Below are 23,761 nucleotides of genomic sequence, written 5' to 3' on the forward strand. Positions count from 1 at the left end.
TTGGAGGTCAGTTTTTAAGGACACAAAGTCGGGCTCTGTTGGACCTGCTAAAGTTTGCCACTGCACTCTGTGCGCGCGGGTCTTGGAGCCTTTTCAAATTGCTATTTACCAAACGGATATGCTCCATTAACTTTTAATTATGAGAGTGCTGCGTACAGGTATGCACATTAACGAGCCACACTGTGAGAAATGTCAGACGCGGCTCTGCATTCTGCATGAGCAAGAAGAGCATGTGCCGGCTCCGAACGTAAGCAAACATGACTGCAAAGAGAAAGAGGGAGGCAAACTGGAAGCCAGAAGATGACAGTGTGGTTTGTAAACAGGCAGCTGGGCTTTGTGTGGAAGGGATGAACAAAGAGAGCAGCCTGTCCTCGGGGAGGAGGAAGGCAGCCTGACAGCCTCATCTGAGCTGCCTGGGACTCTGGGAGGAGAGATCTGGACTGGCCTAAATCTACTCCTCGGCTTCACTATTCTCTGTCTCCCTGGCTCCCCTCCCTCCCGCTCTCCTCTCTTGCTGCCTGTCCTTCCCCCTCTATTCAAGCTACACAGTTTATGCTCCCCTCGCAGCATGAGTAAGGGAGTGTGATAATAGAAAAAGGCAGTCTTGCTGCATCAGTACATTTACTCCACTTTCTATCTCCTCGCATCCAGGAGAGAGATAAGTTCTACATGTCCCGCATTGTGGTGCTGGAGCTTCTGCAGGCTCTCAAGTTCAAGTCTCCTCTGCCCGACACAAACTTGTTACTGCTGGTTCAGGTAAAGAAAAAAACTACAATTCTTTTTGTGTACTTCACTTTGCGAGAGCCGATAAATCACAGCGTTCCGTCTTGGATATTGGTGGAGAGCTTACCGAGGGTTTTTCCCAGTTTGTTTGTGCAGATATTGGCACGCGGCTCGCAGAATCCACCATCATTCAGAAGCACATGATCTCCACTCTGCCGGGGGTGAGACTTTAAATCGCTCTGCGTTGCCATCTTATTAAAATCGGCCTCATAAAACAGCAGGAAATAGCGATATCCCCCGCTGTGATTCCTCCTAAGGATAAACTGCTTCTCTTCTCAACAGGGCACAACAGCGGCAATGGAGTGCATGAGGCAATACATAAGTGAGCTCCTGGACTTTATTGCAGACATGCACACGCTAACCAAACTTAAAGTAAGCCCCCCCCCCCCCCCCCCCCCCTCCTCTTTTTTTTTTCTTTCCACACAGCTCGCACAGTATCACATCCCGTTAAGTCTCCTCACCTTTTTCCTTTCTTCCCCAGAGCCATATGAAGGCTTGCTGTCAGCCGCTGCATGAAGACACTTTTGGGGGCAACCTGAAAGTGGGCTTGGCACAAGTCGCAGCCATGGAGATCACCAAAGGCAATCACCGAGATAACAAAGCGGTGGTTCGGTATCTACCCTGGCTTTATCACCCACCATCCACCATGCAACAAGGGTGAGGAGCTCAGTCGTGTTTCATCATTTTGAATGGGAAGTGAACATATCTACTTAAAAATCTGTCTCCAAATGTAGCTTCTATCTTTATTTTAAATTTAAATCAGGGGTTACCATGGATTTGGATTGTCTGTAATTTGGCTGGAGCCTTTATAGGATTGAAAAGTTAACTAAAAAATAAGAACCAAACCATAAAATTACTGAATAATGGAAGCTCATGCTGCTAATAAAATCAATACAAACACCAACAAAAACATGTTGCACAGTCCTAAACCAGGGGTGTCAAACTCCACAAACAGTCCAATTTCATCTTAACTGGGCTGGACCGATAAAATAGTGACACAATAACCTTTAAATTCAAACTTCGAGATTTTTTTTTATTGTTGTGGCACAGAGTATACATGATAAAAAATCTTAATTTTTTTTCCTGCAAAAATCAAACAATTACAACTACAACAATTACAATCTCAACATGAAGCCAATTTTATTGAAATCTTCTGGTGCAAAATACAAATTCATACATAATAATGATTATATTTTCTTTGAAATTTTTAAATTTTGCCCGGTGGTTTGGCTGGATTGGAGCCTCTTGCAGGCTGGCTTTGGTCCACAGGCCTTATGTTTGACATCCGTCTTCAACTTAAGCTCGTTGGAAGAATAACTCCTGGTGGTGTGTCGTGGCTCACGCACTTCTAAGTTGAATGAAGCTGCATGAAAGCTGGATGGAGGAAGATTGCATGTGATTTGGGATCATGTATATATAAATTTCTCTTTTTGCAGGCCAAAGGAATTCATTGAGTGTGTGTCCCACATCCGCCAGCTGTCCTGGCTCCTGCTGGGCTCCCTGACTCACTGCGCCCTCCACCAGGGCTCCACCTCCTGCATGCCCATCCCTCTAGACGCCGGCTCCCACATCGCGGACCATCTTATCGTCATCCTCATCGGCTTCCCAGAGCAGTCAAAGGTCTGTCAAACACTGTGATTAAGGCTGAGTTAATGTTAACCACCAGCAGTTTGCCGAGTTTTGATCTCTGCCCACCAGACGTCTGTGCTGCACATGTGCTCCCTGTTCCACGCCTTCATGTTCGCCCAGTTGTGGACCATCTACTGCGAGCAGGCGGCTGCTGCTCCGTCTCTGCAGAACCAGAACCAGACCGAGTTCTCCTCCAGTGCCATCCTCACCGGTTTGGAGTTCTGGAGTCGAGTTACACCCAGCATCCTGCAGCTTATGGCCCACAATAAAGTGGTGAGTGTCCTTCTCTGAGCTGGCGTAGGGGGCTGTACCTGCTCACAAAGAGAAATCTGATCGTTTACGATCGGTGTGTTCCTCTCAGATGGTGGAGATGGTGTGTCTTCACGTCATTAGTTTAATGGAAGCCCTGCAGGAATGCAACTCAACCATATTTGTCAAGGTTTGCTACACACTGTTTCTTACAACATACGAGCATCTGAATGTGAAGCCTGAAACCCTATTAATCCTCATTCTGTCTTTCAGTTGATTCCCATGTGGCTGCCTATGATTCAGTCAAACCTCAAGGTAAGGTCTTTTTAACAAAATGCACAATGATGAGTAATTCTATAGAATAACTACAGAGTCTTTAGATAAGAGGAAATGTGGGAGGATGAGCTCTCCTCACAGTTACAACCCACCAAAGCCCCCCCCCCCCAACTCCCTCTTTTTTATCATGCCAAGTGGTGTTTTTCAGATAAATACCAAACTCCTTATTGTTCTTCTCATTACAAAATATTTCTGTTATTGAGTTCCGTGTACAATGAAAAGTACAACTCTTCTCGCACCAGTAAACACCATTCAAATAGAAATATCTGATATATACACATACATACATACATACATACATACATACATACATACATACATACATACATACATACATACATACATACACACATATATATAGTTCCAATAAATTCTGTTCTAATTGTATGTTTTTCCAGTGCCCCAGACATGACATCTGATATAAAACCTTAAATCATGCCCACAAATTAGGATTTTGTTGCTATAAGTTAGTGTGTTGTAGCCTTAAAATGCTAATTCTAGACCACAAAACACTCATTTCAGGCCATGAAATAATAATATGACACCACAAAATAGTAATTTGAGACCATGAAATATTAATTTGTGGCCATGAAATATTAATGAGGCCACAAAATACTAATTTGAGACACAATTTGAATTTGTGGCCTCAAAATACAAGTTAGTGGCTCCAAAATAGTAATTTGTGGGCACAATATAACGTTTTATCTCAGCTGTCATGTCAGCGGCTCCATATGTTTTAATAAAACAATTTGTTTTTAGTGTTGCCTCCAGCTATTTCTTTTTTCCATGATTTTTCTAAATAAAACATTTACATTAATGCGCTAGGGAGCAGTTTCCCTTTGACCCCCCCAGATTTTTGCCGTCCCCACACTTGTAAGGCCGCAGCCAGAGATGATGTTTCTAGAACGTGTCCTCTTCTCTCCACCAGCACTTGTCCGCGGGGCTGCAGCTGCGTCTCCAGGCCATTCAGAACCGGGTGAACCATCAGTGTCTGCAGGGCCAGACGTCGGGGACGCCGCCGTTCGCCCTCCGCAAATGGCTCCAGTGCACCCAGTTCAAGATGGCTCAGGTTGAGATCCAGTCGTCGGAGGCCGCCTCTCAGTTCTACCCCATGTGACCTGCCGCGTGGTCCCGCCTGGGTCCTTAGACCTGCACGCACCTGCTCCGGCTGGCCTCTGCGACCGCAAGAAAACCAAAAGGACTCTTCGAGAAAGTGACGCTGTGCAGGATGTCCCCGAACTGAAATGTTTTCTGCACCTTTAGTATATAAAATAGACGTATATGGAGAGTAAATCTATGCTATTTTAAAGTATTAGCACTGGAAGTGATATTTAAAGGTTTGTCAAGCCTTTGTGGGATGATTGTGTCAGGTGCCTCACTGTTGTATTCAACAGATCTGAAGAGAATATCTATAGATCCGTGTTAGTAATAGCGAGGGTCTGAAAAACAAATGCTTGCTGGATCTTAGATACGCTCACTCTGTGATATTCATATCCTATCACTTTTTAAGTTGCTTGGTTGCAAGCTTGATAATTAAAGTACCAGTTTTTTTGTAAACACCGAGCCACTTTGTCATTTCGTATGAATTGCCGCCCCCCCCCCCACTTCAACATTCAAATGTGACATTTAACTGCCCTTTGATGTGGAAAATGTCCAGTTTATCATAATGGCAGATGGCAGAGCGATAAAATCAGCTCTGTTTTCCGACTCTTCTGGACGAGAAGCTCAGGTGTCTACGGGAAAATGACATGACGTGCATTACCCGGCTCTCGTCTGAGATCCTTGTCAGACTGTCAGTCACGCTGCCTTCTGCCATCGGAGCTCCGATCGATCAGAGGCCAATCTGAGTTGCACCAGCAGCTCCGTAACTCGATAACGTGGAGCCAGACATTGGAGGTAAACAAGACTATTTCGGTTGTGCCCCCACCTCCCCACCCCGTCTTGCCCCAAAGTGGAAAGCCCCCCCACAACCCCACCCCACAACCCCGCCCCCCCCTTCCTCACTCCATCCCTCCCCTCATTGGCACACAGTGAAACAGATTGGCCCACGCATATACCAAGCAAACACAATTACCTTTGGCCTAATGTGGTTTGTTGTGATTAAGCATTGTTGTGAGGTCTAACTGTATTACCACGAAGCTCTTGTCTGAGAATAACAGATGACATGACAGCAGGGCTAGAACGCTGAACAGCACATTAATCTTTGTTTTGATCTTCGCTGCTGCAAGGATTTCATTATCAAGCTTTAGGATGAATTAGATTTGACGATGTAAATGTATTCCGCGAGGAGAAATCAGCTTATTGGACCAAAATAAGCCCAATTTGATTTGCATATTATTAATTTGTTAAATATTAGTTTAGAGTCGCTGCATGTTTAAAAGGTCCCATGTTGAGAGGTGTGTGCCAAATGAGTCACAAGTATAATGATATCCCACAATGTTACTAATGAACACACACACACACACACACACACACACACACACACACACACACACACACACACACACACACACACACACACACACACACACACAGGCACACACACAGGCACACACACTCCCCGGTGACCTCAAGGGAGCTGAATCAGGCTGCAGTGCCCCTTCTCATCAACCTCTAGTCTTGGCTCATCAAAGAGCCCCTCTCCTGCTGCGCCTATGTGTGTGTGTGTGTGTGTGTGTGTGTGTGTGTGTGTGTGTGTGTGTGTGTGTGTGTGCGTGTGTGTGTGCGTGTGTGTGTGTGTGTGTGTGTGTGTGTGTGTGTGTGTGTGTGTGTGTGTGTGTGTGTGTGTGTGTGTGTGTGTGTGTGTGTGTGTGTGTGTGTGTGAGAGAGAGTTTGTGTTAAAGTGATGGTGGATGCAGGTGTGTACGTGCATGTGTGCCCGCATGTGCATAGGTGTGTGTGTGAGTTTAATCAAGTCCCGCTTGCTCTGGGGTTGCATCTGTCAGCCACTGCCACCGTTGTGATCGTTTGAACTCGCAGCCCTCTTCGAGAGAGCCTCTCTCATTAGCAGCAGCTTATGTAATCAGTGTCCCACAGGTATCCAGCGCTTTCCCCGCCCCTGCCTGCCTGCCTGCCTCCTGCAGGACCATCTGGGAGTGCTGACCTGATGAGCAGGCAGCTGGAGATGCTGAGGGTAATTAACACTGACCATAGGCCTCTCAGGCAGAGAGGGCGTGAGTGGCTCCTCAGAGACCGTGTGAAGGTCAGCTTTCAAAGGATTGTGCACCCGTGTGCACCAGCACCATGTATCACCAGGTGGGTGTGATCACTGACAGCCTCAGATTAGATCAAACTAACCAGGTTTTTTTTTTTTTTTTTTTTTTTGCAGAGTCACAACTACGAGAAACCGAATTTGAAAGAATCTGTGTAACAGTGTGCTGTTTGCTCCCTGCAAATACCTTTTGAGAGCCTCGTATAACTTGTTGAGACAGTGACAATCCCTGGTAGTGCTGTCACTTTGCTTTTATTACAGTGAAATCCACAGCGCCCTGGCTGGACAATGCATGAATGTTTAAATTGCTCAGAGTGTCCATCGGCATTAGCATCAAGTGGCACATCTAAAGCAGGGAAGGCACAGTACTCTATGGTCTCTCATTCACATTATAATTCATTGACGTTCCTCTTCAGTGCTCTTCTGCCTCAGCCTGCATAGTACAGGTTTAGTGCCCTTGTTTGTTTCACATCATTAGCTGTCTGCTGATAATATATAATGTGCAAATTAATACAGAAAGGGGGCTCTGTCTGTGTGAGTTAATGTAAGAATGAGGCCTCTAAGAGGTGTTTCCAATCTATTACCTGCCTTCGTAATTCTGTTCCTGCAACTTCTGTTCCTGCAACTTCTGTTCCTGCTTCAGCTGCAGAAATCTTTAACACATGCTCAAGACTTTTTTGTTGTTGTTGTTGTCACAGTGTTATTGATCGAGCTCGGAGCCGGCACAATATGCTACCTCAAAGTTTCCTTGTTTGCGTCATTAAGCCCCATAGAGTGGATAATAGCAGTTCATTAAAGATGCACTGTGTGAGACAGACTGAAAACATGTCCTCCGCCGGGGGACACCGCCAGCACAACACAGGATAAATATAACAGTCGCACTTTTACCACCTTCGCCACATTCAGGCCAGTCCGTCTGCCCACGTGTGACAAGGCTTTTCTCTCTGCGTCTCTGTAAACACAATAGACTGTAGGTCTGTTGTTATGTACAGTTTTATTTACAACTGAAAAACTCAGCAATGAAATCAACTTATGCACATCTTTTTATCTGTTTGGTATAATGCATAAATTGTGTATGTACTATTGATTGCCATATATACATTAATGGCTTGCTCCATCAACATGACAACATTGACATAATTCTAAATGGTAGCACATTGTTTAGATTTTACTATGTATAAACATATGTTCTGTTACACTGTACATGAATTAACAGTCCAGAAGGCAGATATTTAAATATCAATATTTACATTCATGCATCCATCATTTCTCTCATATAGGTACATGGTGGGGTATACTGTTAGCTAATAACTGTGCATGTTCAAATGCAAGCACATGTTTCTTTTTTTTAACCAATTTTCCACAGTTTAGCCAATATCTATTTTTAACGGACAGCCACAGAGTCGAGCCCAGGTTCACTGAGTACGCTCATCTGCATGCACACGCACAAACACACACTCGCATATACCCTCTCGCACTCGCACTCGCGCACACGCACACGCACGCACGCACGCACGCACGCACACACACACACACACACACACTCACACGCACGCCTGTTTGTACAGCAATGCATTCCCAAGCCCGTTAACCTAAACATCTAACTTCACCTGATTGTAACCCCAGCCCTAAAAACCTTAACCCTATAGCATGGAGAACCGCCCACAAGGTAGGTGAGGCCCCTGGGACCACACACACACACACACACACACACACACACACACACACACACACACACACACACACACACACACACACACACACACACACACACGCACACACACACACGCACACACACACACACACACACACACACACACACACACACACACACACACACACACACACACACACACGCAGATTTAATGTAAAAAATTTAATGAAATAACAGAGCAGCATTGAGTGATGCTCCAGTTCAGCTCAGTTGTGTTTCTCCGGCGGGGACGTGGACGACGCCTGTGACAGCACTGAGTCACACATCCCTGCCGAGGCCATCCTCTGTGCAACCTGATCTCCGGCTATTGGCTAAGTCTCCTGTCTGTCACCAGTCACAAGGTCAGCTCTGGGCTCATGTCCCCAGTTTCTATAGTGATGGGCTAAGCCCTTCTTGACAGATAGAAAAATGAAGATTGTCAAATTCCAGACAAAACATGGCCAAAGGCATATAAGCTGACCCCCCCGCCCCCAGACTCTGTCGCAATATTCAACCAGATGAGTCGTGATAGTGAGTTTCAAACTTTTGAGGGGTGCTTGCAGTAAGTGAACAAACAGAAATAATGTTGGGGGGGAAAACACATATTCACATAGCACATCATAGAGACCGCTGGCTTTTGTAGCTGAAGTCTCAGGAAAACAGAAAGAAAAAAAAAGCATATCAAACAACCAGAGACGAAACAACTGATAACAAAACTCTTTGCAGAGCAAGCGCGTTTTCTGCATCAGTGTCTCAACAAACTGACAGCAGGCTTCAAGCATCGGAGCATCACAAATGAATTATATGGTTTATAAATTATTCACCTATAAAACAGCTATGAAGAAATAAAATGAATTTGTCAAGATGTGAGTAACTTACAAGACAGTCTCTTAAGTAGAAAAATAAATTTAAAGATAGTTGAGTAAATAAATAGAGCAAATAAATACATGAATGGCTGAAATATATTACATTGAACCTAAGTCTTCGGTGGCTTTATTATTTTGTTTGGCATGGTAAAATAACCAGAACGTCCCATGTCGATGTCGCTGCTGCGCTTATTTTTTTCTTTTTCTTTTTTCTTTTTTTCCCCCCTAAAACATGGATTTCTTTAAATTGCATAGTCAGATGAATCCACATCTCAAAAGCCAGGACCGGCAGTAACATCATGCCGCTCACAAAGCATCTGTCTCAAAAATGGAGAACAAAAGATGGACAGTGTGAGGACTGGAATATAAAAAAATGTTGCATTCTCTGTAAAAACTGCATGCATGGTATTTGTCACGTGTGATGATGCTGTCCCGTCTGGCTGCCCGTGGGACTGCAGGGCTGCTGGAGTGTCTGTTGCTCCGTTGCAGATGTCAACTGTGTGTGTGTGCGTGTGTGCGTGTGTGCGCGTGTGTGCGTGTGTGTGCGTGTGTGTGTGTGTGTGTGTGTGTGTGTGTGTGTGTGTGTGTGTGTGTGTGTGTGTGTGTGTGTGTGTGTGTGTGAGGACTGGATCTGCGGCAGACTGGCAGACAGTCCCTCTCCAGCCAGCAGCCAACCAGCCTGTCAGCAACACTTGCTGTTACTAAGAGCATAATGTCCAGCCTGCTGTGCCACTTTCGACACCGTTGGGGGGGAGGGGGGTTGTGGATCTTTCTCTCCGTCCTTTCTATCTTAATTTTTTTTTTCTTCCTCCTTCCATCTTTTCAAGCTCTCCTTTGAGCTGAGCGGCGTCTTCAGTCTGGGCAACATGCCAAGCAAAAGAGGGAAGGTTTACCTATCAGGGTAAAACCCTGTTGCATTCTGGGTGAGAGGGGATGGTTGTATTCAGGGTGAGGTGAGCCAAAATGGTGATGTCACTTCCTGCGCGCGCCAGGAGACAGTCTATACCACAGTGTTGTTTGTACCCATGGCCTTCTTGTTGCGGATGCTCATGGCGTACTCCCCGCGACTCGTGCCGTTCTCCTCCTTCCGTAGTGGTTTCCTGCGGACGGAGAATTTTTAGAAAGTGAGGACGGATTCCGTGACTCGAGGTTACATTCATCCAGCGGCTAAAGGCCGCGTCATTAAACAGAGTTTCTGAGCTGTTAACCTTCAAGATGATTTGATTTCTGCATCTGCTCCGGGTGGGCACGCCGCTCTCAGCTATCCTTTCTAATAAGCTCAATGTTCAAAGGTCAATTTTGCAAGGAGACAGGAGGGAAAGATACATCGCAACACAGGGGATAAGGCAATTACCTGCTCGGACTGGTGGATGCAATCTTCTCCCCTAAGTAATGAGTATGTGTGGCTGTCAAAACAAGTTGGGAATGGCATCAATACATAACCTCCTGTGAAATTCCTCCCCAACATTGGTGGTGCTGCAATACTCTTTCCTTTCTGTGTGCACGGCAAAGAAAGCTGCAACCCATGATCCCCTCGCTGCTACTTTCCTGTGAAGAGCAGTATCATTCAATGAAGCCCTTTTCATGCACTCCTTGATGCCTTTCTGGTTATTATATTTGTCCAGTGTACTGTGGCTTCTGCATCGACCCCCTCAGCTGCTCTCCCCTGCTCGGGCTTATGTAAGCCGGAGACAGATCTGAATACAGTGAGTACAGTCATTGTCCCACTCAACACTGTACAGTGCTTCACTGGCACAGAGGACCCTTGAGCGACATCTTAGTTCAGTGTCTCCTCACTCTCCTGCTCTGAAAGCCGGGCTGCCCGGCCCAACTCTGACGGACGGTCATTCTCAGTCCACAAACCTTTTGCCCTGCTCAGTGGAATTGTTGCAGACAGAAAGTCTTTACAGGGTTAAATGAGCAGGGCTGATTTGTCTGCATGAGTATCAGCGTGTGAGAGTCAATCTGCTTTACTTCGATTTTACTTCAATGTGTTTTGTCTGTAACAGTGAACCGCTACTAGACGGGAATACTTTCAATCGCCCCAAGCAGTAAAAAAAACTTGCACCCTGGTTTCTACCAACAATCCATAAACAAAACACATAAAGTTTATTATCTCGGCCATGAGGGTAACCACAAATAACCCGCATTAAACAAGCTGATGTCAGAGTTCATAGATGACATCTTGCGAGTCAACACAGACGCTTTATGAGAAAAAAAAAAAACCAAAACCTTTTTGCTCCTGAGGATGTGAATGTAGCTACTGTTTACATTCAATCAATCCACCTTCATATGGATTATTTATAGCACTTTTAATAGAAAATACAATGTGACAAAAGCGCTTCACACAATATAAACAAAGACAGTGCCACTTAGTAGACATAAGGATACAAATATCTAGTAATGTAAGTTTCTATGTACAGTGTGTATGCAAGTATATACGTGTGTGTGTTTGTTGTATTGTGTTGCAGCTCAGTGGCTCTCAGGTGGGTTTTTAACAGTAATTAGGGATTATAGGAGAAGCAGAGGGATTAAATAAATTCCTCCTACTCTTTTTAATACACTATTATATAATGTTTGCGCAGGTGGAGATACACACTGCACAGTTGTGGGGTTATATGCATGTGTCTGCATGTTCAGTTAAATGTGTATAAATACACAATTTGTGTATAAATGTATTTCCTGTGTATTTGCAATTTTCTGAATGAAATGTGTGAAAATGAACTTTTCATTTTTGATCATCAAAAGGGCTCTAAAAATACTCTCCTCTGTACCAAAGAGCCAACTTGTGGACGGTTGCAAGAAATAATTACTTATACGTCTCTAAATAGATCGTTTCAGCACCAAAAGAAACTTTTATAAAGATATTAAAATTAAATTACATCAGTTACTTTCTTCAAATGCTCTTAAAATGACTTCATCCTACCATTTATTCCCTGAAAAACTCATATTTAATCATTTTTGGAAAGAGGCTTGGGACTTACATTCCACTAAAACTAAACAGATTTTGTTTAGATATCCTGAAGTTAACTAACAAGTAAATATTTGTGATAATGTACATTCAGATCTGCTGTAAACCAGGAATATAATATGCGGCGGCTCGGTGCATGGGAGTGCCGAGAAGATTAATTTTGATCCATTTTGATGAGCAGACTCTTTATCATTTGATCTTCTGCAGTTTAATTACTGTGCAGAACGATAAGGAAATACTTAAAAAACCAAACTAAAACCACAGCGCACACTTCAAACAGAGCCAGTAGGATCATCACAATGGAAAAAACGATTCATATAGTCACATATGTTCAAATGTAAGGATCAGGTGGAGATTAAAATGGCACAAATAATGTAAAAAGAGACAAGTAATTGACGTTCATCTAACATAAAGAAACTAGGGTTGTTATAATTCTGTAGAGACAGTAAAGTTAAAACATTTTGAAGGAAGGAATCCTAAACGTTTGTGCATTTCAATGTAAAAACCTGACATAATTCAACAAGTTATCTTGTATCTGCATGTTTTGCATTTTAACAGACTGACTTCAACATAGAAACGCGGAGGGACGACGACACGAACGCAGCTTCTTCAAGTTAACATTACTGAGCTACGATGACTGTGCTTTAAGTTTAAAGTGTATTTAATATGGACTCGTTGCTTTAAATAGGTTGAGGCTTTTCATTTTAGTTTATTTTGTGTAGATTCTGATTGGTTTTCATTAGTTTCACCTTCTTCTCATTAAAAAGGAGATAATCCAAATTCAAAATATAATTATTTTACTTAACTTACATCTGAAGCATCGCAGTATTCCGTGCAAAGCGGCAGGCAATTTAAATAATAGTTCATTGTAAAGCATATAAGACGTAAAAAGAGGACACTTTATCTAACTAGTCAAATAAAATGCTTCGATCTGTTGAAATCTTTAACTATCCTACTTTTACTGATTAAAACACTTTAAATAGATGTCAACAGCTGAATTTAGGGCTTCAGGGTTTGATCATGGGTGGCCGGTTAGTGGTTAGTACTGTCGCCTCACATGGAGAAGTCTTGGGTTTGATTCTCAGGTTGTTCTGGTGTGTATGAGGTGAATTAATGTCTTTAAATGAATTCAAAGCAAATGAATATGAGAGTGTGTGACGGTGTGGCGTCCACCATCTCTTCAGTTAATTAAAGTGCAGACAGGTGGATGAATGTATAGTTTGATGATGTAAGATACATCTCCGGCTAATGGAGTTAAACATTAACAGATCTAATTCAAAACCAACAACAGTTTAGGACACTTGGTTCCTTTATGGCGCTATCAGAATGAACAGAGTGGTGCAAAAGCAAAGAAAAAAACAGCAATAGATCATATATTTATCACGGGCTCATCAGAAACGTTTGTTTTTCCAGAATACTGGCAGCGTTTGTCGGAAACACTTCTTGACAGTGTGTCAGTCGAGTGAATTTACAATCAGGGCCTTTTTCCTCGCGCCCTCTCTTAATATTAATTCATAAATCTGGAGCTGCCATCTCTATTTGTCAGCTGTCTCTGTCGGCGGCGCCCACACACGTCAGCCAATCAGACCTCGCCACACCTGCTAAACAAGCGTCTCGCTGCTGTCAAGCTGGAAAACTCTTCCTGTCTGGGCTGTTTCCAGCTGTCATCTGAGCGCCCGCCACCCCTTCACCTTCTGCACTCATCAGTGCCCCCCCCCGGAGCCCCTCGCCCTCCATCCAGCTCCCTCAGCCGAAGAGACACGCGGGACAAGTTTTGTCTGCCATCAAAATAATCCAAGACGTTTTCACATGACGGGAATCACAATTAGGATCCGAGAAACAAACACTTTCCTTCAGCCGCACACTGACACGTCTCACCCACTGATGAGTAGATGATCAAAATGTGTACAGATATTATCGCATCACAGCGATCAGCAGGGAGAAAAGGTCAAAAAATGAAACATTGATTGATCTATTAATATCTGCTACTGAATGACTTATCACCATCTCTTTCAATATCTATACAACTAAAAGAGAATTGAATCCAAACCATGTTTAGTACTAATGAGTTGTACACTTCATAAGCACTAAAACATTTCTAAAGTCTTTATATTTAATTGAGCAATTCTCTTTCTGGTTGTATTTTTTCAGACTGCATCGACATGTAAAGCTCATAAACCCAAATACAACATCAACATCATATCTCATACTGAAACAGAGACATTCCATTAAAGTCATTTTTGCTCAATTTGAATTTGATGGTAAAAACTTCATCTCATCTTCTTTAAACCAATGTAAACCCCTGAATCTATCTGATTTGTGCCATTCACTTTTCCAGCATTTTATTGACTCTGTTCAAACATTTTTGAGGTTTATAGATACTATGCATTTTCCATAAAATGGTAAAATGCCCAAGTTTTTAATTTCTGTTGTCTTTTTCTTTCTGTTAAAAGGGAGTTTTTTCATTGTATGTCTCCGCTGCTTGCGTGGAATTGTTGGGTTTTCATCTGTGTTGTATTTGAATAAATTTGTTTCTATTACTAACAGAGGAGATTTGCAAATACTTGTAGTCTGCTTTCAATAACAATACACACAGTGTCCAAACGTTTTTGTGGTTGAGTATATATGTATAAAAGACTCTGTTTCAACATTGTTGAGATGTGTTGTTGAGATGTGTAAATGCTGAGATTTGCAAATCCTTGTAATCAGTTTTTTTTTTTATTAACAATTTACATAGAACCCAAACTTTATTAGGAATATAGAAGATAAATTAATATATTATATTATAATATATTAATATTATAATCGGTCCAAAGTGAGGAATATCACTTCGCTTGCCACATTAAATCTGAAGTATATGAGTTTTGCTAATACTTCTCAACAACTCGTATAGATGTATTACAACTAATGAAGTTTCCTCCCTAAAATAAAGTGTCATGTTTATGGTTAAACCTTTAACTTTCAGTTGAAGTCAGCGATTCACTGAGGACAAACGACTTCCCGCGGCTGTACTTTGTGTTTGGTACTAATTAGCAGATGCTAGCTTGCGTGCCTGCTGACTTTAGCTGACGATTGTGGTAAACGTTACACTCACTTAGCATCAGCATGTTAGCGTTGCCATTGTCAGCATGTTAACTTGCTGATATCTCACTTTCACAGAGCTGCGAGTGCGGATGTGATTTCTTCATCCTGCAATAAAGTTGTACGTATGACAAAGAAAAGGCGTAATTAAAACTACATTTCACTTTTAATTGAATCCTAAGAGTCTACTCCAGCTTTTGCGGGCTTGATTAACTGAGGGTGTGTTTTATGGCTAAGGTGTGACTGAGACTATTAATTGTGACTCCTGTATTAAGTAATGACAAGCTTTCAGGTGATGAGTGCACACGTTGTGTTTAATGGGGTTATGAGCTCATTGGAGGGTCACGCAAGTCGACCCCACGGCTCCAGACAAGAGCTATAAAAAAAAAAAAAACTGTAGCGATGACTAAGCCTTCCTGCGGGACCGTGTCGTCTGGGAGGGGTCGTATGACTAAACCCGCCGGGGACTTGATGCTGTCCGTGCAGGACAGATGCTGCTGGATGTGTCCCCGTGGGGCCGGGGGAAAGCCTGAGAAGAGGAGCTTCTGCAGCCCGGGGCTGGAAAACACTCGGCGCTGAGGGGCTTGGTGATGCAGTGGAGGGGGTTTGGGATAGACCAAAGTTTTCTCTGAGGGACGGCATTGTTTACCGGCAGCTTGGGAATTCGTCCACTTAGAATAAAAAGTCTGTGGGTGGAATTGGAGCTTCTGTATTCTTGTTTAGGAAAAGCATCTCTCACTTCCAGTCATGATATTCGATCTTTAATTGACGCACTTATAGGCCATGAAAAGTGTGAAGCCACTGTGAAATTTTACTATTTCTAAAGTAGAAAGTCAGTTTAATGCCGTTTAACACCCTTCATTAAATATAAATGGCACGTTTGTCTGCACAGGCTTTAAAGTGTAGAAATCGCACTCTGAGGTTCAGATTTCCGGGGCTTTTAATGATTCCAACATGAAAGTTAGGATTTCAGTCGGCCCATTCCTGTCGTCCCCGAGGGGAACGTTTGATATGCGGCCTGGCGATCGAGCCACACGAAACAACAACTCTGACAAGCACGGATCAACTGACCTTGTAAAGACAAGATAACAGAGATAATTGATATCCTCCCGAAGGAGGGCCGAGGAGGAAACTCCCCGTAGCCCAGCCGGCCCAGACTCTGGAACACCAAAAGACTGAGGCAATTCCTGAGTCCATTTCAGTAAAAATATCATCAGATTTTAACAATGAAAGATTTGGCCTTTACTTTGCCTGCAGCTGGAAGCGGACGGTGAAAATGAAATGTAAAGGAATTAACAAGCAGTAAACCTGTTGACTTTATTTAGATATATGAAGTTTTTTTAAGGAACTTAAAATCTGGAGCGTTGCGTATATAATTTGGATGTTTGGATTAAAGGATTATATGGTTCATTCTGGTTGAGAATACGAGGAGGGATGTGGAGAAATATATCTTCAACTTCTCTTAAATCACTTTATATCCCCCTTTTATTGCAACTAAAGCTTCCTCACTATGTAACCACATAAATAAGGATGTCTTCTAAAAGCCAAGTGAAATGGGGCTTTACTTAAATTTACAAGAGCGATACCCACCATAATAACGGTTGGCGTATTTTTCCTCATCTTATGTAGTAATTTTTGCTGAATACTTTATTTTTTGTGTGTGGAATTTGTGGCGCCTGCAAAAAGCCGCTTTCACATGAAGCAAACTATTAAAAACTTGTGGATTTATATTGGAGCTTTGATTATCTTTGCAATTTGTATTCATTACATCACTGGTTTTCTCAAAAACTGTCTATATTATATTGACCGAGTCTTTACTCTGTTTCAGTTCTGTGAAGGACTGTGAAGATTACTTTATCAGGAAAACAAGCATGTAGTATGTGTATTTCCACACACACTCTGGCAGTAAACACCAACAATACGAAGACATTGGGGGCAAACAGCAGCTTTGCAGTGAAAGTGAATGGATTGATTTTGGTTTTACGGAATAAACGTAGCAAAGCAGAGCATTCAGGAGGGGTACACATATTTCTGTCTGCTGCAGTGTTTCCGAAGTCTCAGTTTTTCATATCTGCCACTGAAAGGGGGCAACAGGTATAAAAGCATTCAGCCGTTCAGGTGATCGTTCATCTGCTCTGCGGTGAAATACAGTTTGACACTGGTGATCTACGGCCCGCTGGAAGCGGCTCCGGCCCTCATTATTTCTCCCGGGATGTAATCTCCACTCAGACTGACCGTGTCGCTTCGGGCCGCCACACAGGGCAGAGCGCCGGGGCCCCAAACCGACCTCTACCCAGGCCTTCAATAATAGATGCCATGCTGTTGACACATGGCAGGTGGCAACACAACACTTCACAGGTTGGATGAATATTTCATATCAAAGCTGTGCAATCACAGCGCACGTTCCTTTTTGAAGTTTGGGGAATGGATCATGGCAAAAATTGGGACATGTGTTGAGCTGTTTACAATTACTCCAGCCATCTGGAAATGAGAGTGACACACTATGGTTCAAAGAAAAAGTATTAAAAACAGACTGCAAATATCTGTCGACAGTTTTGATGCAGCTATTTTGGCAATTTCGAAAATAACAGGAGGAGATGAATAATGGATTTTAAATCTTTTTCTTTTTTCTTTTTGAGCATTTTTGGATATTTTGTCTAACCCATTGGACGGGACCAGCTGTGCTGTATTATCCGTCTTTAGACAAGCCTCCCAGAGCGGAGAGCGATTGGGAAAAGCATCTCGCTTCATTAGTGGCTTGGTTTGGGCTTTTATTTGTTTTGGCTCCTTGGACGGCTGACAGCCTGGACTGCAGCATCATGTCTTTTGCTTCGGATGGCACAGCAACACTGAAACCCAGCGTGTGTCTGAATCCTCTTCCCTCTGCTTGCACACACCAGCCTCCCTGACGCGGTGGACTCTGAATAGAACTGTATGGAAGTGTGTGTTTTCCTCCTCTTCCTCTTTTCAGTCCCATGTGCTTCTGACAGATGACTGGCAGACAAAGATTATAAAAAATAGCAAAAGGCCAGGAGGGCTGGGACCTGCAGAGCGAGCTCCTCCACTGTCTGTGGCGCTCAGGCTTTGGCCCTCGGCCAGCTGATTTTCATTGGGAAAGCCCGGAGCACGGAGGGGCTCGAAGGGCTATATATAACTGTGTTTTTCTCACTGACGGATCCTTTCTCACATTGTTATTGACTAAGATGCTCAATTACTGCCTTTGCTTGCTTTGGTAGACAAGGTTTTATCTGCCCTTCGCGTTGTGCTGTTTCCTCTCGCCGCCTCGCAGGAGCGATGGATCATTAGAGCGTCCATGACAAATGTTAAAGGAGTCACTGGTTTTGTTTTGGTTTTTTTTTTTCTTTTCTTGGACTGCTCTCCTACTGGCTGGTGACTAATGAATGTCTAATGAGCCCAGTCTGGACCTGTGTGTTTTCCTCTCCTCATTCAGAGTGGAGGGCAGCTCGGCGTGGCACAAAGTCTGCAGTCCTGAGCCCACAGAGCTTCAGGACACGACCTGCTTGCATGTATAAAAGATGTTGCCTGCGACTGAATGACTGCGCAAATTAATTCATAAATAATGACTTGGGTTTGGGGCTAGAGCCTGTATTGCAACAACACTTTCTACCACTGCTGCATTAAAAAAGGTGCCCCTTGGCTACACAGGGGGCTGGAGAATTGCCATAATGAATTCCTGAGCCAACCACCCATTACTTCCGCTGCCTGACTTTGCCTATTTGTTGTTTAAAGAAAGGAGGAATAGAGTTCTGCTGAGGAAAGCCATATCTGGCATGCAGGCATGTCATATAGTTCCATAAACATAACAAAGTGTGATACTAAATCTATTTCAATGCATATAAATAAAACATAGAAGCGGCTGCCTAATTTAGCACACGTGTGACGGCGTATTCTATACCGTGTGTAAATATGCCAACGTGATGTATGTACGTATGTAAAGATGTTGTGCGTTCGTATGCCGTGCAGGCTTGGCACGCCGCAGACAGCAGTGCGTGTTTGTTGAATGTCTGCGAACATTTCCATGGATGTCGGAGTGCATGTGTGACACCACGCAGCCTGAATGTCACAAAGAGAATTGGGTCTGGTTGTGCTCCGGGCTAAAACCCCACGCAGCCTTTTCTCTAATAAGCCAAATGGGGGGAAATGCTGCAACAGCAGTGTCTTGGGATTCCTCTGCTTCCCTCCTGCTTTTACATTCATGAATCCAGCTGCCACTCTGGTGAGCCTCAGACACTTATGTAAATTAAAATCAGCACAGTATTGTGAAGTCATCGTGCACTTACAATAAATTAATTGATGGTGTAAGATGCGTCTGCATGACTCAGTGTACTGGATCCTCCTCGGTGACATTTACAACCCCTTCTATTACCTGACCCCTGACCCCGGCGTGACCCAGAAAGGTGATGACAGGGTCATCCTAGCCTCCCGCATGACTCCAACACGAAAGAAATAGACTCCCGACGGGTCGAGTTACATGTGATATGCAGAGCGGGCTGCCAGTGACAGATTTCTATTTCAATATGTCATTAGTTTAAAATATTTCAGGGCCACTTGAGAATGAGAATCTCACTTAAATATTATGAGAGCAGAATAGAAATGAGCCGAGCGACATCTGACCTCTTGATAGCCTTGTAGCAGATGATGATGGCTGAGAGGAGGAGGACGACCGAGGCGCAGCCCACCGTCCCGAGCACTATAATGTCCATCTCCATCCACCAGGGCCTCAACAGGGGCACCATGGGCTCTGCCGCTGAGAGACGGAGAAAAGAGGGGGGCGGGAGGAGAGAGGTGCAAATACAAAAGAAAGAAAGAGAAACATATTAAAACAAATCAAATATTTGCTTCAACTCCAGCCCGAGCCACGGCGCAGACTGGAGTCTTGTTACTCGATGCCGAGTGAGTGGCTCGACTCCTTACACAACACAACAGAGTGGCGTGGAGGTGATTTTCTTCCCAGCTCAGGGAGTTGGGATGCAGCCGTCTCCTCGCCCGTTCTGTAGGTCTTAGGTTCAACGTTCAAAGATATTCAACCCGACACCATGAATCATTTAAGGTCCCGTCAGCCTTCCTTACACCAGCACTCGTGTCCACACCAATTACTGTTGCAGGAACCTTCCTGCTCTTTTCCACATTAGATCTGTGGAGTAGGAACACTCACCAGGAATGTTGTATAACATTATGTGCATCAGCAACTTTGTGTCTGTAATGCAGAACTTCTCTCCTCTCTTTGTTTTTTGTTTTTTTTGTGGCAAACCAGGCTCTTCCACCATCCATAAATCAGTTTAGTCATGTGCATATCTACGCATGCATCTATCTGTGGAGGCATGTTTGTTCCAGCTTAGTGCTCCTGAGAAAATACCCCGTACTGTATATGCAACAGCAAGCTCATCACTCCTGCGCGTAGTGATGTTTTGTTATGAATGAGAAGAAGACTTGACACCATAGCAACAAATACGCCTTAGTAATGCTGTGGACTATTTTCCAACACAGCACATTTCGACAGAGCAAACGGCTCTTCCTGGTACAGCACACCACGTCATAAGTCACTATGAATTTGAAAGCTCCTCTCAGCCAAACTTCCATTTTAATCCTGCGTTTTGTCACCGGCTGTGGGATTTAATTCAGTCAGTGGTAAGGATCTACTTTATTGTGATAAAGCACACTGCTTTAAAGGGGCCTCGGATATCATTTTGAGCACGCAGACACTGACTTTACACTGCCAGTTTGCTCTTTTTTTTAGAGACTTTCAGGAGACCGATAAGATCTTCAGTCATTGTCCCAGTTTTTTTTTCCACATTCGCCATGCATATTCATTACGTTTTTAAAGACTACAGTTTAAAGCTAAATTTGAGCCCTAAGAGCCCTGCAAATTGGGCTACTGAAGGAAAATCAAGATAATTATGCGTCTCTATAGATTCAATTGAAAATTGCAGGAGGAAAAAAAACAACAACCTCCCTTTAAATGGATTATTCATGGTAACTCCACTCTCTGAAAACATTTCAGTGAACAGTTAAAAAGGAGTAAAAATGAGCCTGCTTATCATATTTATCATGGCATACTGCTGTGTCAGGAGGCATCAGACCTTGTAGATGCAGAGTAGAGACTTTTCATTGAGCCTTGGTCATAATTGGGCACTCCCCCCCCCCCCCCACCTACCTTTAGCTTAGTCAGATGGTCCTGGCAGCCTTCATGCAGTGACCTTGACAACAACCACAGAAGGGTCTATAACTCTGGCTTCATAGTTAACTCACATGGTGAGTCAGGAGAAAAAGGAAGGTCCATCTACATTGACCACCCTGGAACCGATTGATTAAAAGCTTTCCGATGCCTGTTGATGAAGTACTCCTCTGTACTCATGATATTAAAGGCTCGGGGAGAGTGATTCTAAAGAGTCGCGGTAATAGCAGCGAATGGCTGCATCATCAGCAATGCCTGTCCCATATTTCAGCGCGCTGTTCATTAAGGTGCTTGAGACGACGTACAAATCATATCAACTTTCAGCAAAGCAGGCCGCTGATATATGTGTGCCTATCTGTCAGTGGTCTCACTGTCTAAGAGCGAGACCAATGAGTGTGTGTGTGTGTGTGTGTGTGTGTGTGTGTGTGTGTGTGTGTGTGTGGAGGGAAACCACTGCCCCAACAGATCAGCACAGATATTCACGCTCGTTGTATACAAGACATTGACACACTTACACACTTATTGCCGCCAGCTCGACTTCAAAACGAAGCTGGAGCTACTACGCCGGTTCATTAGCCCCTTATCTCGATCAAGTTAGAGCTAATTTAATTAAGTCATCTGTGTTTTAATCAGGGGTCCTCCGGGGGAAACCCTACCACTGAACCACTGAGCTTGGCAGCCCAGCAGGCATGGATTTCACAGGCAGCTGGGTACTCCCCGAGGTCAGACCCGGCATAAATTAGTCCTGTGTTCAGCTGTCAACATCCTGCCGGCTCCAGATGCGCACGTGCAAAAACTGCATCCATGCACGGGCACTCACACACAAATCTCAGGGGGTTCCATGGTGTTATTAATAATACTTTCTGTGGAAATACTTGAGCAGTTTCGTCAGACTAGCCGGCTGCTTGACACCTGTGTTGAGAGAGATTCAGAGCTTGAGGGAGACAGGTGAGTCTTACCTGTGGTACCCAGTAGCCGCGGGGGAGGTGGGGGAGGCGGCGGTGGAGGCAGGGGGGGGTATCTTCTACAGTGACATGCCAACTGGCACTGTTCACTAACTTTCTCCGCCACAGTCCGTGAGCATGACCTCTGGAGCTCTCCCTTATGGTGTGAGGGAGAGAGACAGAGACAGGGAGGGCGAGAGAGAGATTGAAATGACTGAGGCTCTGTCCTTCAGTGCATTACTCAGAAGTACCATCAGCACAACACCGCGCTGCACAAATGGAGATGCTTCAACACTCAGCGGCCTCTTAGTTATCAGCACCGTGGATATCCTCTCAGCTTTCTCTTTTCACATCACGGCTCCGCTGTTGTTGTCACCGGGTTGCTGCTGTGTATGTAGTACATGCAGAATAGTATCACGTCGATGGCTGCAGCCCGCTCCCTGGAAGAAAACCACCCACCAGCAGAGTGGGCAGCAGGCTGCCCCGAGGAGTGTGCGTGGGTGGACTTGGAAACTCAAGCAGATCACATTACACATGAACCCTGGCAACACTGCGTGTGCGTGTGAACAACAGCTCACCACTATCTGTAGGCAGCAGCACAGGGCAGAGGTTAGAATACTCATCACTAACATATGCCTGCTGCAGGGATCCTGGTGGGATAACTCAATGTTGTTATCATAAAAGAAAAGAAAAAAAAAACTGTTGGCTTCTCCATGTTCCCACTACAAGAGAGCTGTGTGTGTAAAAAAAAAAAAAAAAAACCTGCTTTTACAGAAAACTCTGCTTCATGCATGTGTGCCCTGGGTGCAGGTGTGTGTGTGTGTGTGTGTGTGTGTGTGTGTGTGTGTGTGTGTGTGTGTGTGTGCCCTGGAGTGGCACTGACCCAAAACATCTGCATAAAAAGATGATGGATTCAGTGAGCACACACAAGTTCGAGTTAGAAAATGCAATCAGATGAAGTTGCAGCAGGGGCATGCATCTGGAAAGTGGACGCTCCCTGGACGTGATTCTTACCTGGCATGAGAGTAAAAACAGTGAAAGAAGGCAATGACCGAAGAAAAAAGGCCAGAAACTTAAAGTAAATGGCATTAGATCTTGGACCAGCATTCCTCTTGCGCTGTTCTCGAAGACACTAGGCAGCGTTTCCAACACACGGATGCAGTATACATAGGCTTGGAGTGTTTGGGAGAGAACCATCCACCCGATCCGGTTCAGCGGCGAGCTCTGTGACAGGCGTCTCCACAAATAGTTTATGCCACAATCATTTTCCTCTAGAAATCCCGTTGTCGATCGCATAGGACAGGCGAGCCGGCGGAATGAGTAGCAAATCTCGATCACTCACATCTCGAAAGTAGTTTTTTTTTTATCTTTAAAATCTTCTTCTTCTTCTTCTTTCCCCCCTCAGATTCTCTCGACCTGAATCACGCCGCTTACTCCGCGCAATGTGAGGGCGGTGGACGGCCCGAACCTTTACATCCCTCCTCGGCTGCAAACATGAGTGCAAATGGGCCACTCAAGCCATCGAAGTTGAAGGAGGAAAAAAAAAAAAAAAAAAAAAAAAGAAAAAAAAAAAAAAAAAAACGCACGGGGGAGAGAGATCCTCAGGATGATCGTGCGGCAGGATTCCTCGCAATGGCATCACACATCTCTCAACTTATCTAGGCTGAAGACTGTATGGGCGAGTCCGGAGGGCAGAGCCGAGGGTTAAAGTGATGCATTCCCCCCCCCCATTCTGTGCCAAAATACTGTTTGCTGTTTTCTCACTTGATGCAGCAGCAGCAGCTCATCCTGACAGCATCTCT

The 23,761-nt window shown here is 44.2% G+C and overlaps 2 protein-coding genes across 2 annotated transcripts in view; one reads left to right on the forward strand and one right to left on the reverse strand.

Moving 5' to 3' along the window:
• Positions 1-4,559, forward strand: part of unc79 (unc-79 homolog, NALCN channel complex subunit) — a gene marked incomplete at its 5' end in the record, with an annotated part of 43,552 nt that extends 38,993 nt beyond the window's left edge. The window contains 9 exons of the mRNA XM_080479870.1: positions 652-756; positions 867-944; positions 1,066-1,155; positions 1,265-1,440; positions 2,220-2,403; positions 2,482-2,685; positions 2,774-2,851; positions 2,935-2,976; positions 3,926-4,559. Coding sequence (XP_080335996.1) covers positions 652-756; positions 867-944; positions 1,066-1,155; positions 1,265-1,440; positions 2,220-2,403; positions 2,482-2,685; positions 2,774-2,851; positions 2,935-2,976; positions 3,926-4,114 — 1,146 coding nt within the window. The 3' untranslated portion in view covers positions 4,115-4,559. The remainder of the gene's footprint in view (positions 1-651; positions 757-866; positions 945-1,065; positions 1,156-1,264; positions 1,441-2,219; positions 2,404-2,481; positions 2,686-2,773; positions 2,852-2,934; positions 2,977-3,925) is intronic.
• Positions 4,560-9,510: 4,951 nt separating this feature from the next.
• prima1 (proline rich membrane anchor 1) lies at positions 9,511-23,461 on the reverse strand. Its single transcript, XM_080480297.1, has 4 exons — positions 22,974-23,461; positions 21,975-22,116; positions 19,455-19,587; positions 9,511-9,867 (listed from the first exon to the last, which is right to left on the reverse strand). Exons 1-4 carry the CDS (start codon positions 23,253-23,255, stop codon positions 9,768-9,770), a joined length of 657 nt encoding a protein of 218 aa, XP_080336423.1. The 5' UTR covers positions 23,256-23,461; the 3' UTR covers positions 9,511-9,767.
• Between the last annotated feature and the right edge of the window lie 300 nt (positions 23,462-23,761).

The sequence above is a fragment of the Lipophrys pholis genome, assembly GCF_963383615.2.
Source record: "Lipophrys pholis genome assembly, chromosome: 14".
Classification (NCBI taxonomy): domain Eukaryota; kingdom Metazoa; phylum Chordata; class Actinopteri; order Blenniiformes; family Blenniidae; genus Lipophrys; species Lipophrys pholis.

Bases quoted from the DNA above. Each gene is read 5' to 3' on its own strand.
- prima1 (XM_080480297.1), bottom strand. From the start codon at position 23,255: ATGCGATCGACAACGGGATTTCTAGAGGAAAATGATTGTGGCATAAAC. The intron at 19,588-21,974 runs GTAAGACTCACC...TCCGTCTCTCAG, and splicing joins GCGGCTACTGGGTACCACAG to CGGCAGAGCCCATGGTGCCC. The intron at 9,868-19,454 runs GTCAGATGTCGC...CTCCGTCCGCAG, and splicing joins TGCTACAAGGCTATCAAGAG to GAAACCACTACGGAAGGAGG.